General features: G+C 31.0%; 1 protein-coding gene across 2 annotated transcripts in view; it reads left to right on the top strand.

The window, feature by feature from the left end:
* The window catches only part of LOC139503747 (uncharacterized), a 120,207-nt gene extending 101,442 nt beyond the window's left edge, over nucleotides 1–18,765 (top strand). Inside the window, exons 44-53 of one of the 2 annotated variants that reach the window (XM_071293591.1) lie at nucleotides 2,994–3,073; nucleotides 7,388–7,482; nucleotides 8,601–8,742; nucleotides 9,313–9,423; nucleotides 9,711–9,910; nucleotides 11,530–11,609; nucleotides 12,820–13,029; nucleotides 14,239–14,434; nucleotides 16,086–16,124; nucleotides 17,709–18,765. In XM_071293591.1, coding sequence (XP_071149692.1) covers nucleotides 2,994–3,073; nucleotides 7,388–7,482; nucleotides 8,601–8,742; nucleotides 9,313–9,423; nucleotides 9,711–9,910; nucleotides 11,530–11,609; nucleotides 12,820–13,029; nucleotides 14,239–14,434; nucleotides 16,086–16,124; nucleotides 17,709–17,876 — 1,321 coding nt within the window. In that variant the 3' untranslated portion in view covers nucleotides 17,877–18,765. The remainder of the gene's footprint in view (nucleotides 1–2,993; nucleotides 3,074–7,387; nucleotides 7,483–8,600; nucleotides 8,743–9,312; nucleotides 9,424–9,710; nucleotides 9,911–11,529; nucleotides 11,610–12,819; nucleotides 13,030–14,238; nucleotides 14,435–16,085; nucleotides 16,125–17,708) is intronic. The other variant, XM_071293592.1, reaches the window with a different exon arrangement.
* Nucleotides 18,766–21,615: the final 2,850 nt, after the last annotated feature.

Here is a 21,615-nt window from a genome sequence, read left to right as displayed (position 1 = left end):
GTGTTGTTACTTTGTAGCCGATCCATTATCCAAGATGGCCACCAGCGGGAACTTAGTTTAACATAGGACACTATTGGAAATGCATACAAATGACTTCTTCTAGTGAACCACTGAATGGAATGAAACCAAACATGGCATGAATGTTCCTTATGTGGTGCTGACCAAGTGTTGTTACTTTGTAGCTGATCCATCATCCAAGATGGCCGCCAGCAGGGGACTTAGTTTAACATAGGACCCTATGGGAAATGCATACAAATGACTTCTTTTAGAGAACCAATGAATGGAATAAAACCAAACATAGCATGAATGTTCCTTATGGGGTGCTGACCAAGTGTTGTTACTTTGTAGCCGATCCATCATCCAAGATTGCCGCCAGCGGGGGACTTAGTTTAACATAGGACCCTATGGGAAATGCATACAAATGACTTCTTTTAGAGAACCATTGAATGGAATGAAATCAAACATGGCATAAATGTTCCTTATGAGGTGCTGACCAAGTGTTGTTACTTTGTTGCTGATCCATCATCCAAGATGGATGCCAGCCGGGGACTTAGTTTAACATAGGACCCTATGGAAAATGCATACATATGACTTCTTTTAGAGAACCACTGAATGGAATAAAACCAAACATAGCATGAATGTTCCTTATGGGATGCTGACCAAGTGTTGTTACTTTGTAGCTGATCCATCATCCAAGATGGCCGCCAGCGGGGGACTTAGTTTAACATAGGACCCTATGGGAAATGCATACAAATGACTTCTTCTAGAGAACCACTAAATGGAATGAAACCAAACATAGCATGAATGTTCCTTATGGAGTGCTGACCAAGTGTTGTTACTTTGTAGCTGATCCATTATCCAAGAAGGCCGCCAGCGGGGGACTTAGTTTAACATAGGACCCTATTGGAAATGCATACAAATCACTTCTTCTAGTGAACCACTGAATGGAATGAAACCAAACATGGCATGAATGTTCCTTATGTGGTGCTGACCAAGTGTTGTTACTTTGTAGCTGATCCATCATCCAAGATGGCCGCCAGCGTGGGACTTAGTTTAACATAGGACCCTATGGGAAATGCATACAAATGACTTCTTTTAGAGAACCACTGAATGGAATGAAATCAAACATGGCATGAATGTTCCTAATGTGGTGCTGACCAAGTGTTGTTACTTTGTAGCCAATCCATTATCCAAGATTGCCGCCAGCGGGGGACTTAGTTTAACATAGGACCCTATGGGAAATGCATACAAATGACTTCTTTTAGAGAACCACTGAATGGAATATAACCAAACATAGCATGAATGTTCCTTATGAGGTGCTGACCAAGTGTTGTTACTTTGTAGCCGATCCATCATCCAAGATGGCCGCCAGCAGGGGACTTAGTTTAACATAGGACCCTATGGGAAATGCATACAAATGACTTCTTTTAGAGAACCACTGAATGGAATAAAACCAAACATGGCATGAATGTTCCTTATGAGGTGCTGACCAAGTGTTGTTACTTTGTAGCCGATCCGTCATCCAAGATGGCCACCAGTGGGGGACTTTTGAATGAAATTAAACATGTTCCTTTCCTTATAAATGAGGTTGTGTTGTCACTTTTAGCCAAATTTTATATTTTTTTATATGATTTCAAAAACCCAAGTAGAATCAGGTGAGCGATACAGGCTCTTGAGAGCCTCTAGTTTTCAATTCAGATCTCAGTTTGTTATTCAAAATCTGACCATCAAAATATAGTCATGTGGACAGCTATATTTCTTCACTTGTCTAGCAAACGGTTAAATTTTTTTTCTATGAATTGTTGTTAAATTCATTTAACCATATACACACTATATAAATTTTTTGTTACTTTAGTTTCATTGACATTAAACCCTATATCTCCTTTTTATAAAGTCTGTGTATTTTTCAGGTTTGATCCTAGAGATCCTAGTTTATACAGATATTATAAAGTCTGTGTATTTTACAGGTTTGATCCTAGAGATCCTAGTTTATACAGATATTATAAAGTCTGTGTATTTTTCAGGTTTGATCCTAGAGATCCTAGTCTATACAGATATTATAAAGCCTGTGTATTTTACAGGTTTGATCCTAGAGATCCTAGTTTATACAGATATTATAAAGTCTGTGTATTTTACAGGTTTGATCCTAGAGATCCTAGTTTATACAGATATTATAAAGTCTGTGTATTTTACAGGTTTGATCCTAGAGATCCTAGTTTATACAGATATTATAAAGTCTGTGTATTTTACAGGTTTGATCCTAGAGATCCTAGTTTATACAGATATTATAAAGTCTGTGTATTTTTCAGGTTTGATCCTAGAGATCCTAGTTTATACAGATATTATAAAGTCTGTGTATTTTACAGGTTTGATCCTAGAGATCCTAGTTTTTACAGATATTATAAAGTCTGTGTATTTTACAGGTTTGATCCTAGAGATCCTAGTTTATACAGATATTATAAAGTCTGTGTATTTTACAGGTTTGATCCTAGAGGTCCTAGTTTATACAGATATTATAAAGTCTGTGTATTTTACAGGTTTGATCCTAGAGATCCTAGTTTATACAGATATTATAAAGTCTGTGTATTTTTCAGGTTTGATCCTAGAGATCCTAGTTTATACAGATATTATAAAGTCTGTGTATTTTACAGGTTTGATCCTAGAGATCCTAGTTTATACAGATATTATAAAGTCTGTGTATTTTACAGGTTTGATCCTAGAGATCCTAGTTTATACAGATATTATAAAGTCTGTGTATTTTTCAGGTTTGATCCTAGAGATCCTAGTTTATACAGATATTATAAAGTCTGTGTATTTTACAGGTTTGATCCTAGAGATCCTAGTTTATACAGATATTATAAAGTCTGTGTATTTTACAGGTTTGATCCTAGAGATCCTAGTTTATACAGATATTATAAAGTCTGTGTATTTTACAGGTTTGATCCTAGAGATCCTAGTTTATACAGATATTATAAAGTCTGTGTATTTTTCAGGTTTGATCCTAGAGATCCTAGTTTATACAGATATTATAAAAATAGACACATCAAAGAAAGAGAAAATGATGGAAAATTCAGTAAGTCAAATCTTGGATAGAAACCGCATAACTTTGGATCACTATCTAGTTCTGTTGACTGGATTCATCAATGGGAATAGATAAAATATCATATATACTTTCACTGTTTATGTATTACTAATCTCAAAAGTTAGTTTTTAGTGTTAAGTTAAGGTAAAATTTTTGACTTTAAAAAAAAAGGGGGGTGAACGTGGTCACTGTTAGAGGTGACTCTCTTGTAAAGTCTTAACATTTACAAGATAAATAAAACTTTTTCTGAACTACACCAAGGTTGTAAGCATTACAATGCAATGCTTAAGGTGGTACCTAACACTACAGGGAGATAACTCTGTAAAATCAGCCAAACGTTTTAATAACGTTGTGTTGTAAAGGGAATATTAAGCTTCTCAATGATCAAAATTGGTGTTTGTCAATCTGCTATATAACCAGTGTAATTTTTCTGATAAAATGGTTGGTTCAAAATGTTTGAAATTTATATATTTTGGTTAAAGGTTAAGTAGATACTTTGTCAAAATTTCATAAAAATTAAACGAGCCAAATTAATTTTAGTGAAAGTGTTGGGTACCACCTGAAGCATGAACAATTCCTTAGCCATCTTTAGCACAAATTTTTTTTTTTTTGTTAAAAAATCTGTAACTTTTTATTTGACTTTAAACTATTTTGTAAGAGTGCCACAGATAAGTTGTATGATGAAGAATTTAATATCTGGCCCAAAAATATGTCTTGTATTTCGGATGAGTTTTTATTCTATTATTGTATGAAGTATATGGTTTCCACAATTTTTTTTAATTTTTTTTCATTGTAAAATTTAGTTTCTTATGTCATTACATGACTATTTTTGGCCAATCATAACCTTTTAAAAAAACAAATACAGTAGATAGCAAAAAACAATCAGCTAGTCTTTATGATAAAATTTAGTGAGAGAAATCGTTACTTTTATTTGTCAAGTTATTTTAAAATGTGCAGCAAACTGTGAGAAAATAGATTTTAACAGATTATAAGTTTGTTTAGGATGAAAATTTAAAAGTATACAAACAAACGTAATGAAAGAATATGTAACTTTCACTTGCACAAAAAGAAAACCAATTTGAAACTTTTAATTTCATTATGAAAAATAAGGTGAAATCAGTATAACTTTTTAAAAGAACATTATATTTTGATAAACTAATTCAGAAAAGATTTTTTTGAAAAAAAGGAATCTTTTTTTGAAATCTTTTTGATGAATTCCTTGAATTACATGTTATTTTGTATGCTTGTAAAAGTATCCATTCTTCCTGTAATTTAGATAAGATTCTATTCAAATTTGAAAGTAGACAATATTGATATAGTTTTGAATTCATAATCTGGTTCTCAAATGTAGGTTCTAGTTGTTGTTCAATTTTTTTTTTTTTTGTTGGGATGCTGTCTCATTAATGATAATGATTTGTATGCCCCACCTACGATAGTAGTGGAGCATTATGTTTTCTGGTCTGTGCCTCCGTCTGTTCGTTTGTCCGTCCCGGTTTAGGTTAAAGTTTTTGGTCAAGGTAGTTTTGATGAAGTTGAAGTTCAATCAACTTGAAACTTAGTACACATGTTTCTTATGATATGATCTTTCTAATTTTAATGCCAAATTAAAGTTTTGACCCCAATTTCACGCTTTACTGAACATAGAAAATGATAGTGCGAAGTCAGGTTAAAGTTTTGATTAAAGTTTTTGGTCAAGGTAGTTTTTGATGAAGTTGAAGTCACATCCACTTGAAACTTAGTACCCATGTTCCCTATGATATGATATTTCTAATTTTAATTTCAAATTAAAGTTTTGACCTCAATTTCACGGTCCACTGATAGTGCGAGTGGGATATCGGTGTACTATGGACACATTCCTATTTTTAAATGTGAAATCTTGTTGGTCTGTTTAAATACTTTATGTAACAAATAACTCATGTCACTTTTGGTCGAATGTTGGTTTATTGACCCTTCTACTATTTATGTTAAACTGCATGGACATTTGTGATTGTCCATTTACCTTTTACAGACATGACTGCATGCCAGTGACATGAATAATTTGTAAAATTATATGGTTTATTTTTCTGGATTAAAATGAAATGCCTTTTATTCTTATAAATTGATAAACTACATTTTTCTTTGTATGTAAAAAGTATACAGAAAATCTCTTTGATTGAATATGAATTTTATTGAAATTTATAGATAAATTGATATATTTGTGTGAAGGAAATATAAATTGCAAAACGAATACAAGAAAATATTAAAAGTATACACAAATTTTCCTTATAAGTGAATATGAATTTTATTGAAATTTTAGATACATAGATTAATTTGTGTGAATAAAATAAAGATCTCAAATTAAATACAAGAAAATGTTAAAAGTATACACAAATTTTCCTTATAAGTGAATATGAATTTTATTGAAATTTTAGATACATAGATTAATTTGTGTGAATAAAATAAAGATTTCAAATTAAATACAAGAAAATATTAAAAGTATACACAATCTTTTCCTTATAAGTGAATATGAATTTTATTGGAATTTTAGATATACATTGATTGATTTGTGTGAATAAATTATTTCCTGTATTCTTTTAAATTGATAAACTACAACTTTTCTTTGTATATCATAAGTGATCAGAAAATCTCTAAAGTGAAAAAGAATTTTATTGAAATTATAGATGCATTGATTTATTTGTGTGAAGGAATTATAGATTGCAAATTAAATACAACAATATTTCCAATAGATATGGAAAGAAAGTTTTACTTTAAAGTAAAGGTTGATTTAATTTTACGACAGATCAGATAATTAATAACATAGACATGCAGTTCAATCAATATTCTGTTAGGATTAATGTTAAAAAGATCTAAATCTCTGTATTGATTACGAATAAAACTTTACATATTCTGTATTACTGGGTGATTAAGGTTCAGTGCAGGTCAGATCACTAGATTTGTTGTTATTGTTGTTTTTTGAACTAAGTAATGAAAAAATCTTGAAAATTGTTTGATTGGTTTTCATTGTAAAAACATTAATTCAAATATATTTATTTGTTTTGTTTTTTTAATGAAATAATTTGATATGTAATTGAAATATTACAGGTAATAAGGGTAGTCGATTGGGGATAAATAAGTTTCCTCATCAGTAATAAACAAGAATTTTAATGGTTTCTGTTTGGATTCAGATTCAAAATTTTCATCTTGATTTATTCTTCATACATTTTCTTTAAATCTAAATAAATTACACAAGAATCAGATTTTGGTTAAAAATTGCCATTTGAGCTCCAGTGATATATCATCAAGATTTTACAACTGGAAGTTAATTCTACATTTTGTCAAAAGGTGAAGTATACATTAGATAACTTAAGTAAAAAGTGTAGATATTTAGATATTTTATTTCAATTTAACAAGATAATCTGTTGTTGACGAATCCATTGTGGTTACATCAGTTCTGGAAAACTCCAAATTCAGTAATAGTAATGAATTAGTTAACTGTTACTGAAATAATTAACTGAACCATTAACAATTTCAGAGATAATTCAGTGTTTATTTGGTTTTTGGCATTTATGAATAAAAAACAGCATACTGGGAATAATTTCAGCCGGAACTTCAGATGAATTTTTAGAATTCTGCCTGATAAATTAAAATGTACTTATTACAAATGTATTTTAAAAAAGGGGAGTTTACTGTTTTACCTCTGTCTGTCCACCAGTCCATCCATCCCATGAATATTTTTGTCGCATTTTTCTCAGGAACTACTTGACAAGGATTTCTGAAATTTGGTTTAGGGTTTAAATAAGTCAGTTATACCGTGTGATGCATTTTCAGATTCATCATTCGACATCTTCTATTTACCAAACACTTAACTGTATCATTTTACATAAAATAGCCAAGTTGGAAAATTTTCATCTCATTTTTCTCAGGAACTACTTGACAAGGAATTCTGAAATTTGGTTTCAGGGTTTATATTATTCAGCTTCACCGTGTGATGCGTTTTCAGATTCATCACTCGAAAACTTCCTGTTTACCGAAATATTTCGGCGGGGGTAGCAGTCAGCTCACAGATGTACTTGTTTATAAATGCCAAAACCAAATAAACATTGATGTGTATAATGAAATCGTTAATGGTCCAGTTTATTAATTCAGTAACTGTTATCAAATTCATTAACGTAACCGAAATTCCAGAACTGCCATGCCTCCATCATAGGTTTTCATATATCATGAAAGCCAGTGTCAGTATGATCAAGTGTCATGATGATAAGCCAATCAAAAGGAGTGTAAACTACAATTGTAACATGAGAATAAAATTCTACCTTTCTTTTTCAGATTATAAGAACATGAGTAAATTATTCAGCAAAACCCAGCTTGGTGCTGGTGAAGATACAGATAGTCAAATTGGTTCAATGGATAGCCATAGTCAAGTAAGGTCACAGAACAGACTTTAAGGAAATAGTTTTCAGTCTTCAAATATTCTTTATTGCACTATATAACATTTCCAATTTCACTATATACAAATTTCCATGACATGGGCGCATACAGTTATTCATCTTACCATGCATACATTTACATTTTCAAAAATTGAGTCACACTTTAAGCCATTCGAAACTAATCACAACAAAATTTTGTAATAAAATTTTGGTTGGTTATATAGAGAATCACTGAGGCATTAATGAATTGGGCCCTTTTTAGGGCAGTCAGTGCCAAAACCCCTTTTGAAAAATTTAGGATCCGGCACTTGATAACCATATAAACTGATCACAACATCAAATGATACATTGAAGTTCTCATCTCCAATAAATTGCACCATCCCCCAGATGGATTATATATGACACTTATTTAAGTAACTGCATTGATATCTATCAAGTGTTGATACATTGAGTGCTAATTACTTAAGAGGATGTCCATGGAAAAACCAGGCAGTGGATGGCACATGACATATTTTGTTTTCAAAATTTTTTCATCTATTTCATATCAAAAATTCATTCTTCTCAAAGTTAAATTTAGTTTTTTTATAAACTGCAACAAATAACGAGAAAAAAAATACATAGAAAGCACTGAAAATTCATTGAAAAGGGGAGATAACTCTTCATTTTGTACAAAATTTTGTTGCATTGTTAGTGAACTTTATAATCATTTTCTGAGCCATCCATTGTTGATTCAAAAATATTTTTGACATATATATCCTTTATATGATATAAACATTGCATTGGAACCAAAAATTCAGTGGAAAAAAAATTGTGTTGTGCCACCTATATCATAGGATTTGCCTGATATTTATTTAGACAACCTCTTAAATATTATTAGTGTCCAGGACTTGATGGTTGGGTGGAAAATATATGACACATGTTTTGTTTCTGGTTATTCCAGGAAAAAAATTATTGGAGGATTGAACATGGAAATAAAAATTGTAGGTATTGGCATATAAGAAATATGTGAGAAACCATCCCCCTTTTTTCCCAGTGAATTGGATATTGCTAGTCTTAATTCGTATTTAATGAGAGAAAATGTAATTAATTGATCAATTTATTAATTTTTGTAGGTTGGTGATACTTTAAGTACCAATGACTCTGGTATTATTAGTATCCAGGACTCAGGAATTGGACGTGATATGTCTGATACTTACAGCTATAAGTCTTACAAAGCCAGTCCATTCCTGTCTAAAGAGAAGATTGACGCTAGAGGTATGTATCATATGCTTCTGATGGAATGTAAAAAAGTACCAAATGACTGTGGTGTATAGAATATAGTCAATTGATGAAATGAAAGATCAGAGTGATTCATACATTATTCAATTCCTTTGATATCAGTGAACTTTTCAAAATGATGCATACTTTAGGTTCTCAATAATATTTTCCACTTCAATGAACATGGAAAAGTGTGAAAGAAAAAACATGGCATGATATCCTAAGGACATATATTCTTTTTATGCCCCATTTATGTTTTTCAGCCGTGCATTCGTTTGTTTGGGTTTTTTCGCTTCAGATTAAAGTTTTTGGTCAAGGTAGTTCTTGATTAAGTTAAAGTCCAATCAACTTGAAACTTTATACACATATTCCCTATGATATGATCTTTCTTATTTTAATACTATATTAGAGTTTTACCCCAATTTCATGGTCCACTGAACAAAGAAATTAATATTGAGAGTTGGGCATCCATGTACTATTGACAAATTCTTGTTAATTCATCAAGTGATTGAAAATATCAACTCAGGAATTCTAGGATTTTAAATTATGCAAATTTATTCATTCCAGCTGCATCTTATAGACCAAGACAGGAGTCCCACAGGAAACATAACCTTTCACCTGTCAAATCTAGCAGTACCATTGGAGGAGGTTCGGCAAAGTCAACACCAAGAGAAAAGGGTGGGTTTGATGAGATTTTGTGTGAATTCAAGCATAACTTTTATATATCAAGTCATATATAAGTATTGTTTCAGATAAGGGAGAAGTTTTGGTACCATTAAAACATTCAATCCTGCAATTGTTTGCACCTGTTTAGAATCTGATGTTCATTAGTTGTTGTTTGTTTATGTGGTTCATAAGTGTTTCATGTTTCTCGTTTTTTATATAGATTAGACCATTGGTTTTCCCGTTTGAATGGTTTTACACTAATAATATTTTATAAATTTTTTTGTTGTGTGTTTCCACAGAACCCGATTGGATGAAGTTTTTCCAGACACCAACAGCATTAGAGAGAAAGAGAATGGAAATGGTAAAGAGAGAATACAATGAAGGCAAGATGAAACCAGGATCTGCTCTTGTTGTCAACTACATCAGTGAAGGTTTGCCCATGTTGCCTGGTGAGGCAGGGTTAAGACTTCTCAAGTCAGTCAAAGTGGGTAGGCATAAGGTAAGAACTAGCCCATGTTGCCTGGTGAGGCAGGGTTAAGACTTTTCAAGTCAGTCAAAGTGGGTAGGCATAAGGTAAGAACTAGCCCATGTTGCCTGGTGAGGCAGGATTAAGACTTCTCAAGTCAGTCAAAGTGGGTAGTCATAGGTAAGAACTACATGCAACATTGAAGGTTTGCCCATGTAACCTGGCAAGGCAGGGTTAAGACTTCCAAAGTCGGTAAAAGTGAGTAGACATAAGGTAAGAATTTTCAAAATTTTGAATCAACTATAACTAGAGTTTATTTATTCCTTTGCCCGTGTAACCTGGCGAGGCAGCGTTGAGACTTCTAAAGTCAAATTGGGTAGGCATAAGGTAAGAATTTTCAAAATTATGGAGAAACCAATTGCTCTGTGGGCAAAGTTAAACATTTTTGCCTTAAGCTTAATTTTTAACCGGATTTTTGTGACAAAATGTCGGTTATTGATTTAGGGATGTACGACGGCGTTTGGGAATCCCAGACAGGCGGCAGTCAAACGTTGTCTGTGCACTCATGTGCCGTTCAACCAAAGCTTTTAAAATTTAATATGTTGCTCCTGAATTTAATAATGCCGATTTTCACTTTTACCGTTCAGAAGTTCTTGAAAAATTGAAATAGTAATTCCAGTCCTGTTCGTGCTTTTACTCATGAACTGTTCGACCAAAGCTTTTGAAATTTTAATATGATGTTACTGATGACAAAATTGAGGTTAAGTTAAATAATGAAGATTTTCACTTTTACCGTTCAAGAGTTATGGTTCTTGAAAGATTGAAAAATGGTGTTTCCAGTCATGTCCATGATTAACTCAAGAACTGTTCAACCAAAGCTTTTAAAATTTTAAGATGATTTTACTGATGACAGAATTGAATTCAAGTTCAATAATGCTGTTTTTCACTTTTACTGTTCAGGAGTTATAGTTCTTGAAAGATAGAAAATGGTGTTTCCAGTCATATCTCTGTATTTACTCATGAACCATTCAACCAAAGCTGTTCAAATTTAAATATGTTGTTACTGATGACAAAATTGAGGTCAGGTTCAATAATGACTATTTTGACTTTTATCGTTTAGGAGTTATGGTCCTTGTAATATTGAAAAATGCCAGGACACAAATAAATGTTAATAAATCTGATTTGCTGTCTCTCTGAAAGCCTCTTGTAAATTTATTTGCTGCAGGTTTTATGTATAGGCAAATTTACAATTTCTTTTTAATTTACACATGTACTTGAGACCTGTCCATAGTTAAGATTTTTCTGAGATTCCTTAGGTGTCATTTATGATAAGATGAAACAGTCTTGAGTTCACACCATTCATAGAATAAATCTTTTTTTTTTTAGGAAAAGTGTTATTTAGCTAAATTTTAAAAATAAATAGTATGACATTTACTGAGTTTCAAAAAATGGACAGATAAAAGTCAGTTGTCCCCCCCAATTTGTAACGAAACACATGCTGGTGTGGGTTTGTGGAAATTAAATGTTAAATAAAAAGCAGGTATGTTATATAAATATAAGTGTGGAGAATTGAAAAAAAAATGTTGACTTTTATATCTATTCAGCTCCCTGTTTTGTCAATTTTGCTATAGATGTTGTATTCATTCTTTCAGGGTTCTTTACCACCAGCAGAAGAAAGACATCACATGATAGAATCTATACCAGGGAAACTAGGTGTTCATACTAAGGATGAGTATGTATCAATTAAAACAGATTTATTTCTGGAAATACATGTTGCATATACGTATTTTATTAACAAGATCTATAACACTGATTATTTCTTTTCTTTCCAATAGAATAGTTTAAAAATGGTTAGTTGGGTAAGATTTTGCTATAGATTTATTTAAAGATTGGTAAGGCCAGAATTTTTTAATTTGTTGGTTTACCGATCCACCGACCTGATTTTGCCGATTTCCAGAATAAAAATAAAATTGACTTTTCATGCTTTTTTATTCCCCCTGACCTTAACAAATGCATAAGCCCTGAAAAATAATTAAACAATCTTTTTTATGAAATGAAATGCTTTAATCACTAATAAAATCGATAACACTTTCTGTAGTGAAAAAATAAAACTTCCAGTTAACGTTTCTAAAAATAGACAAATCAATTATAAATGACCTTGAAATGTCGTTTGCACAAATAATTTTGCAAAACGAAACCTGTGTTTAAAACCAACTGCACAATAAGTTCGTTTCCCGTATATGTGATCAGTCTGTAAGATGCATCATCTGATAGAAATAGACTTGTCCAAATGTACACAGGTGGAAGACATCAAGTTAAAGTACTGAATATTAAATAATCATTTTGAATTTTCTTGTTTCATAGATAATAAAAATATATCGTCCATTTGGATAAAAAAAACGGGAATGCATGACAACAGATTAACCCCATAGTCTCGTTTTTCCAGTGGACGAGTCTATTATGTTTTTGACAGTGTGTTGAAACTTATTTTCGTTCGACGTTTTTACATTTGTTTTCTTTATCAGTTTTCGTGCTTGAAGATCATACAAGTTTTCTGGAGTTGATTAAGGGCTACACGAATCTGTTTTTCTTGTTTGTTAAATGACGATTTAGTTTTGTCTTTGTCCGTGATCAAGTCTTAAAAACCTTTAGAATTAAGAACCTACTTCCATTGGTCTATACAAAAACAATAACAGCTTTAAAAAGTGTTTTTATGATTTTATTTCAATTGTTCATCATCAATTTCAGTTTCTGTTGAAACCATTAAGATTTTTCATCAACACCTGTTGTTTTAATAACACCACTACTAACCATGTATTGAAAAAAAAAACAGCCCACTAACCTAATATGGAATATACATGGTCTCCACATGGTTGTTTTTAACCAATCATATCCCTAGAAATGCATAGAAGGTAAGATACTAATGTTTTTTTCTTTTCTAGGGACAAGGGACAATCCAAATATGGTATTTTACAAATGCAATGGACCACAGCAATCCCAGCACCTGTGTCACGTAACCATTATCCTGAGAGATATTCTGCCATGTCTGGCATGTCTGATGCAACCTCTGAACTAGGGGGCAGCACTGTACGGTCGGTCCAATCAAAATGTCATCTACCTGCTATAATAGAAAAGTATGGAAGATCTGAAAGGTATTTGTTTAATCATAGATGTTACTGTATGTATAAACTTGAAATGCATTGACAATATATATACATTTTAAAAAAAAATACAAAGAATTATCATCCCGAAAAGTGGCGACAGGGTAGGTTTCTTGGAAAAGAAGATAGCTTTATTTGTATATAGCTTTTGCAAACTCACTATGGTTATAATTTTTATTTGTGTCGATTGTTCAGCAACCTCAATAACAAATCTAAGCTTAACATCCTGAACTAACAGTATGCTATTATAAATTCTGAATTTAAAGTATGTGCTCATACAGTCAAACTAACTAATTTTGAAAGATTTGTCATATTATGACTGCCATATATAGGTCAGTTGGAGACTAGATGAGCATTATATATACAATGCTTTCTTTTAAGAGGACTATAAATTTTATTTGTACTTTTAAAATAGATAGAAATTTTAGCAATATAAGTAAAATGGAATTTTATATTGGCTGAGACAAAGATTCTCATTTTACAGATAGCGTATGACTTTTGCAGTTTATAAACATTTAACGCTTAATAATGTTCAATTCAGAGCCTACTCTGTATTCATCCTATAGTTTAAAAAAAAAAGACTTTCAGTGAGCATTGATGTTGGTCACTTGTGATTCCTTTTACCAATAAAATTAAGGTGAATCAGAGTATTCAAGAAAAGGCTTCCAACACAAAGTAAAGTAAAACAGATAATTGTCAGATACACCGAAATGTTTATAATTATAAATAAACTGTTTACAAAACTTTGAATTTTAAAAACTAAGGTTTTTCTACCTCAGGAATAGATAACCTTAGCTGTTTTGGGCGAAGATTTTAGGAATTTTTTGTCCTCAATGATCATCAACTTCGTACTTTGGCTTTTGATTCGAACGTCACTGATGAGTCTTTTGTAGACAAAACGCACCTCTGGCCCAAATATTAGATTTCAATCCTGGTATCTACCATGAGTTCATTTATTTATTATGCATGCAAGTTAAATTTTACTGAAAATCATAGTTTTTCATTGCAATAAAATTAGTGTATTTTACCCTCATTTTCAGGACAGATACTACAGAGATAACAGACAGTTTTTCATTGCTATCAAACTAATATATTTTCCATCATTTTCAGGACAGATACAACTGAGATGACCGACCTCCCTCATCTTCCAGGAGGAATCTATACAATTAATTTAATGAATATATTTTCCATCATTTTCAGGACAGATACAACTGAGATGACAGACTTTCCTCATCTCCCAGGAGGAGTCTATACCCCTGACTATAAATGGGACTATCCCATCCCACCACCCCCTGCCAAGGAATCTCGGATCAGTATACCTTACATCAAGAAAGAGCATGAGAGATACTGCAAATATTATACATTAGTCAAGAAAAAGATGCAAAATTACACATCAGTAAGTTTTAAACATTTAGGTGTGTAAGTGTGTAAAAAAAGTAAAACAACAAAAACACAGAACTCCAAGGAAAACCTAAAATGAAATGTCCCTAATGAAACAGCAGAACCAAAACCTAAAAACACCAAATGAATGGACAACAACTCATTTCCCCACAGGACACAGGCACCATCATTAGAAAATAGTTTTTACTATGCCATAGATGTAGATAACATTTAATTCTGTTTATGCTCAATTTATAAGCATTATGTTTTCTGGTCTGTGTGTCCCTTCCACCATTCGTTCGTTGGTCCATTTTTCCATTCATTTGTCCGTCTGTCCATCTGTTCCAACTTCAGGTTAAAGTTTTTGGTCAAGGTTTTTTTCCATTTGTTGGTCCATCTGTCAGTCTGTCTGTCCTGCTTCAGGTTAAAGTTTTTGGTCACAGTAGTTTTTGATGAATTAAAGTCCTATCAACTTGAAACTTAGTAAACATATTCCTTATGATATGATCTTTTTAATTTTAATGTCAAATTAGAGTGATGACACCAATGTCACAGTCCACTGAACCTATAGAAAATGAAAGTGTGATAGGGGACTATGGACACATTCTTGTTTTAAAAGTAATTTGATATTTTTCAACTTGTAAAAGTCAGTTTCATTTGATTCATACTGTAAATCATACTGTAAATTCAAAAAGTTCTGTAATATTATTAATGTGATTTGGTATAGTTTCACAAAAAAAACTGACCCTTTAAATTTCAATAGCATTATTAGTATGCAGCATTCCCTGAAATTGCAATAATAAAAATCTCACATTTGTGTCACACTAGCTGCCAAATTCATGTTCACCGATTTGACTCAAATTCTCATATTTTATTTAGAACAATGTAAAACATTTTTCCAAACTATCAAAAGTATAAAATAAAAAATTTACAGGACATGGTCTGAATAAGATGTAGCTTCGTTTCGTGTGAATTTTAGCAAAGACGCCATCTAATTAACTATTGAGTTGACCTTCTATGACCATATAAGCGATGTAAACATAAACATAAATATGAATAGATTAAGCAACTCGTGCAATTGTATTTTTATAGGTACGTTAAATTTTGTATTGTAGATTAAAAATTTATGTTTATCATCGTATTTACCTTTATAAGAATGGTTTTGTGTTAATCAAATTATTTACCTCGTTTCACTTTCAATGTTGACATTCTTTTCCTTTAAATACCCGTACACGGACAATGCATGCGTTATTCTATCTCTTTCTACGGGGTTAAATTGGAGTTCACATGAAAATGGATTTAATGAGGTCTAATTATTCACTTGCAAGTGAATAAGTCATTATCAATGTTCATTAGCTTAATTTGACAAAATTGAACCATTTTATCTGATAAAAGCAAATTATTATTTCACTATTTCACTTTCATTAATGATTGAACAAAAAAAAATCATACTTTTAATTTTTTATATATCTCGTAGCTAGTGCCCCTTTAACATTGAATTTGGTATCAAATTAAAAGAAAGGATATGAGATATCCACACCAGCACACTGGCCAAATGAAAAAAATTTCAAGACTTGATAATATATCTATTGATAGTATTCAAGAATTTTATAATATTAACATCTAGAAAATACTCAAAAGTCCGTGTAATTTTGAAAGATTTCTAGATATTTGAGGAATGTGGAAATTCTGCAAAATTCATAAATGTGAGTAGCATTGGAGAAAGATGTCTTACTTGAAATGAAATGAACAAGAGCAAAATGTATACCAATTATCTTGTTTATTTCAAACAAAGTACTTACAAAACTCGCAGCATGAAGCATGTAAACATTATTGAATGAGCACATTATTTAGTCTGTCTAAGAATCAGACAGTGTTAAAATAATAAAATACTAAAAATTTAGAATGGAAATTTAGACAAAAATATATGATCTTTTCCAATGTCAATGCCAAATAAGAATTTTGACCCCATTCAAATGTCCACTGAACATAAAAAATTATCTGTGTACTATGGACACATTCTTGTATTTTATTGGTTAGTAATTTTTTATTAAAGAAAAAAGGGAAAAGTTCCTATAGGAAACATAAAAGTGTAATATTATTCTTCAATATTGGTTAGCATGTATTTGTCCATTTAGGCTATATTGACTGTATAGCACATTATTTATGCATGATTTGTTTCAATATTTTATATCCAAGGTGTTGTTTAAAGGATAATAACTGAAAGGAAAAATAATTTGAGCTTCTTTTCTTTAGTTCAAAGTCTAAAGATCATGAGACATTTTATGTAAACTTTCAAATGCTCTGAGTTGAAGACCTTACTTTGATTTATAAAGGTTTGATCTAAAAATTGTGACTTGTATGGAGAGTTGTCTCATTGGCAAATATACCACATCTTCCTATATCTATTAAATGTTGTTCACATTCTCAATTCACACAGTATTTATTGGGAAATAAGAGTTTTAAATAATATTAAAGATTGATTTTTTTTTTCAAATATTTTCAAACATCTCTTTTTTTATGGTCATTGGAATGAAAGGAAGATCGAAAAATAAATTTTACTTACAATATGTCAAAATTAATTGTTGATTTTGACATCAGTTCATTTTTCATGTCTTTTTACAAAATTTCATCCTCTTAGGAATATTATGACAATTCATCAATTTATCATGTTTGTATGGGCTGTTTAGTTTTCAAATATATTGTTTACATTGTTTGACCAAAACAAAATGTGTGATACAAATATGTATAGGTGGTGAACATATCAGAATGAAAACCTGTTATGGTCAAAATAAATGTTTTTGTAAGTATAATGTGAAAAATAGACAACCTTGATCTACAGTTTTTTAGCTCGATAATGGTAGTATCTTCAAGACATTGTTATTTCGTTTTAGAGCTAATTTCCTAATGCATGTAGAGTAAGACTTTGGTTATCTTGCTTGCTTTGTTTGTATATCTGTACAATTGTATTTAGGATGAGGTCCTATCAAACTAAAATATAATGTATACAGGTTTAATAAATATACCTATTTATATTGATTGCAGATTTCAATCTTAATAACAACGCTTGAGCAAACATTTATACATACAAAGCCAGCAAGCCAACCAAAGTTTTTTTTCTACAAGCATTAGAAAATTAGCTTTAAATGATGTTTATAGCTTTAAATTTGAATGTACAGTTCAAGATCAGTATTCGGTCTTTGTGATCCTACTTTTCCAATTTTCGTAAACCTGGATAGTGTTATCTTTTTTAACCAGCTAATTTGTTTTCTGTTTTTTATTTTTTTTAGAAAACACTGGGAAACCATACGATGAAGTCATCTCTTCCAAGAGTAGAAATAAAGAAAGCCATTCCAGAAAAGCTGAAGTTACCAAAGGAACTGACTCATATATCACGTGTTTCTAGTGTTTTATTTCCACCAATCACATTAAATCAGCTCATGTCTGCACGATCGTAACACAATTTTCAAGAATTGTGAATGTTAAATTTTTGTACGAAGAAAAAATAAGATTGTCTTTACTACGAATGATAGTGAATAAGGTACTTTGTCTGCACAATTGTAACACAGAAATTAAAGAATGTATAATTTTTCTATGAGGACAAAACAATAGACAATGTCTGAAGGGATGTTCTACAAATGTAAAAAGGCAGAAAAAGGGCTATAAGCTTGTGAGAATTTGCTTACTTTAAATCTTGATTGGATATAATGGGATTTAGATGAAAAAAAATTAAAAAATCCGGAAAATAAAGTAGCAGACTTCATTTTATTTTTGTGCAGGACACAAACATTTTTGTATGACCTTGTAAATTTCTATAAGTTGTTATTATGAAAAGAACATTGTTTACTTTAGTATAGTATTTTCTTATATATTTTTTTTTAATTATTCCTGATGGTATTTTTTACATTAACATTAGCTTTACATTATCGTTCCAAATATGAATATGATTTAATAGAATTATTTTAAAAAAAAAAGTGCTTACTCACTTAATATTGTCTTTATTTTCACTTAGTTCATTACCAAATTTTTTGTTGAGACAATCAAGACAGCATTGCATATATTTGACTGAGTTTGAAGAGATTTAAAGCAATTGAATATCAGTGTTAAGGTCAAATTGACTCTCACAACATAAATTTATTGATCATATTCAATTAAAAATCCCCAATTTGAATTCAACTTCTGAACTTGAATATTTACAAATATAACAAATATTATAAAATAAGTGCTATAAACCACCTTTTTAATACCTATACAATATTGTGATAATGATGCAGTATTTTTGTTATCTTGTTATTAATGATATTTTGTTTATAATTTGTTAATCATAATAAACATATTTAACTTTGATGTTTTGTTTGCCTGTTAGTGATGGAAGTAATGGTCCGAGACCACAATTATTTCGTAGTGCATTTCTTTTAGAACATAAATGAAAATAAAAAAATCCCACCTGCGCTTTCTCAAAGAAACTTTTACAGTGTGTTGTACTACTATTTGGACAAATTATATCAAAATTATAGAAAACTTCATCGGCTCTAACTCAAAATATGGACAATTTTATGTTTAGGGCGTCTTGCCCCTACTTGCAATTTGAGGCATTAAACATGGAGAAATTGATTTGGAAGGGGTATAAAAATTAATGGCAAGTAACCCACTGTCAACACTAGGGACTATATTTGTGAACAACGAAAATCAAGGGAGGACAATTGTGGTCTCGGACCTAATGTAATATATAAAGTAAAATCACAAAAATACTGAACTCTAAGGAAAATTCAAAGCAGAAAGTCCCAAATGGGAAAATCAAAAACTCAAACACATCAAACAAATGAATAACAACTGTCATATTCCTGACTTGTAAAGGCTTTTTTTATGTAGAAAATGGTGGATTAAACCTGGTTTTATAGCTAGCTAAATCTCTTTCGGTTATGAGCTACCATTAATTGCTCTTCCAAGGATGTCCATCTATCTTAGCATGCCCTTTGCTTTGTGTTGAATAATTTGAGCATAACTTTACATGTGTCTGAAAATGAAATTTAATTGAAAGTCCTCATATGACAGGGAAAAAATAGATAAATAATACAACCTGTTAGACCAAAATTCAAAAGTGCAAGAGGTGAATTTAGCTATGCAAAATCAAAAATCATAGGGACGATGAAAACATATTGAAGATGGATATACAACACCATGGTTTAAATAAAATGACAAAATCGAAAAGCTCAAACACATCAAACAAACGGATAAAAACTGTCATATTCCTGACACGGTACATGCATTTTCTAATGTAGAAAATGGTTGATTAAACCTGGTTTTACAGCTAGCTAAACCTCTCACTTGTATGATTTACCATTGATTGCTCTTTCAAGGATGTCAATTTATCTTAGCATGCCCTTTTGCTTGTGTTTAACAGATTTTACACAACTTTATGTGTGTGAACACAAGTCTTTGAAGGGTGTTGTATTGAAAGGGTTGAAATGACTAGAAAAAAAATAGATCAATAGCAAAACCTTTCAGACTTAAATTCAAAAATGAAGGGGTGAAATATAGATGTGCAAAATATAAAAAAGAAAAATATCAGCATAGAAAGTGGGCAATCAAATTTTGTCTTCATGTTGAAGACACCATGGTAAAAAGTTCCAAAAAAGGACGATAACAATTCTACAAAATATACTGAACCACATTAACTTGCAAAGACGCTTGATCTAACTAATAAACCTGGTGAACCATTCTATATTACAGTTAAAACTTATACAATTAAATATTTTTTTTAAGTTTAAGTGTGTATTGGAGAATTTTTTTTCTAAATTCTATATTTATACACACAACACCATGAAATTAAACAAAATTAGAAGAAAGGTGACTGTGAGTGTTAAGTTGAACAGCAATAAAACCAATAAACTTGGGCTCCAAATATATTTAAGGAATATTGTTTCAGTTTAACAAAAGTATTTGTCTCTTTTAAGATCAAAACATTAAAAAAATCATAACAAATACCAGACTTAATATTTTGTACACCTGACAAATGCATGTTCACGAATCAAAGCACTGAAGATTGAAACATTGAAGCAAACACGACAACGAAATACACGACTATTTTAACTTTGATGGAAGGATTAAGCAGATGGTTATCCCTTTGGCAATCTTTAGAAAAAGTATAGAAGTTTTTTAAATTTTCTGTCAATAAGTAATTTCAATAGAATTGTTCAAAATGAACCTAACTTGTAAAAAAAATAGGCAGATTGGTAGCGAGTATATTTTGTCCATACATCTGTACACATCTTAATAGTACATGTATATATATAAAAAAAAAAAGAAAATTACAAAAAAATCCAAACTCCAAGGGAAATTAAAATTGGAAAGTATATAATTCCTCTTGCAAAGTTTTGAAGAGTAATTTAAATTGCTGAAGTTGACACACACGAAGTCTTAATAAAATGGCAAAAACAAATCTCAAACACATTAAAAAAATATAAAACAACTCGCATATTCCTCACTTGGTACTGGCTCTTCCTTATGTAGAAAAATAAAAATACTAAAACCACGCTCATATACTTATATAAATATTTACATGTTGATTTATGATATATTAGAATACAGTTGTATAGTTTAATAAATATACCACTGGCCGCTAATATAAGTTTCTATAATAAACAAAAACTTTTGCTATTAGTAAATTAAGTCAGACTAAAGCATAAATATTCAATCAATGGCTGTCTATCGATTATATGATTCCGTTGAACATTGATCTTTAATCGTATTCTAATGGCTTTGAGGTCGTTGCAGTGTTAATAAATTGCTGCTGTATTTCTACACTTTCATCATCAGTGATAATGATCTGTGAATCGTATTCTGAAAGATGATGGTTTGGTATGACTCGTTTTGTTCGTATCTCCTTGATAAGCCAATGTGTTTTCATCCTGCAAAACAAAGGCAACAGTAGTATACCGCTGTTCAATAGTAAAAAAATCGATAAAGCGAAAAACTCCTTGTCAAAAAGCAATTCAGAGGGAAGCAAATCAACTATTAGAGAAAAACAACGGTACAACAGAAAAACTCAACTAAAGAAAATACATATTTTTAAGTAACTAGACTTAAACATTTTTGATGGAACAAAAGTTTCCAAAAAGACCGGTCAGTACAACAAAGCTAATATTGACCTGACTAATGATTTTAGTTAAGTCACAGAAGGGAGCAAGCTGTTTA

The sequence above is a fragment of the Mytilus edulis genome, chromosome 14 (genome assembly GCF_963676685.1).
Source record: "Mytilus edulis chromosome 14, xbMytEdul2.2, whole genome shotgun sequence".
NCBI classification, from domain to species: domain Eukaryota; kingdom Metazoa; phylum Mollusca; class Bivalvia; order Mytilida; family Mytilidae; genus Mytilus; species Mytilus edulis.
The sequence above is the reverse complement of the archived record's forward strand: the minus strand, read 5'-3'. Positions and strand labels throughout refer to the sequence as shown.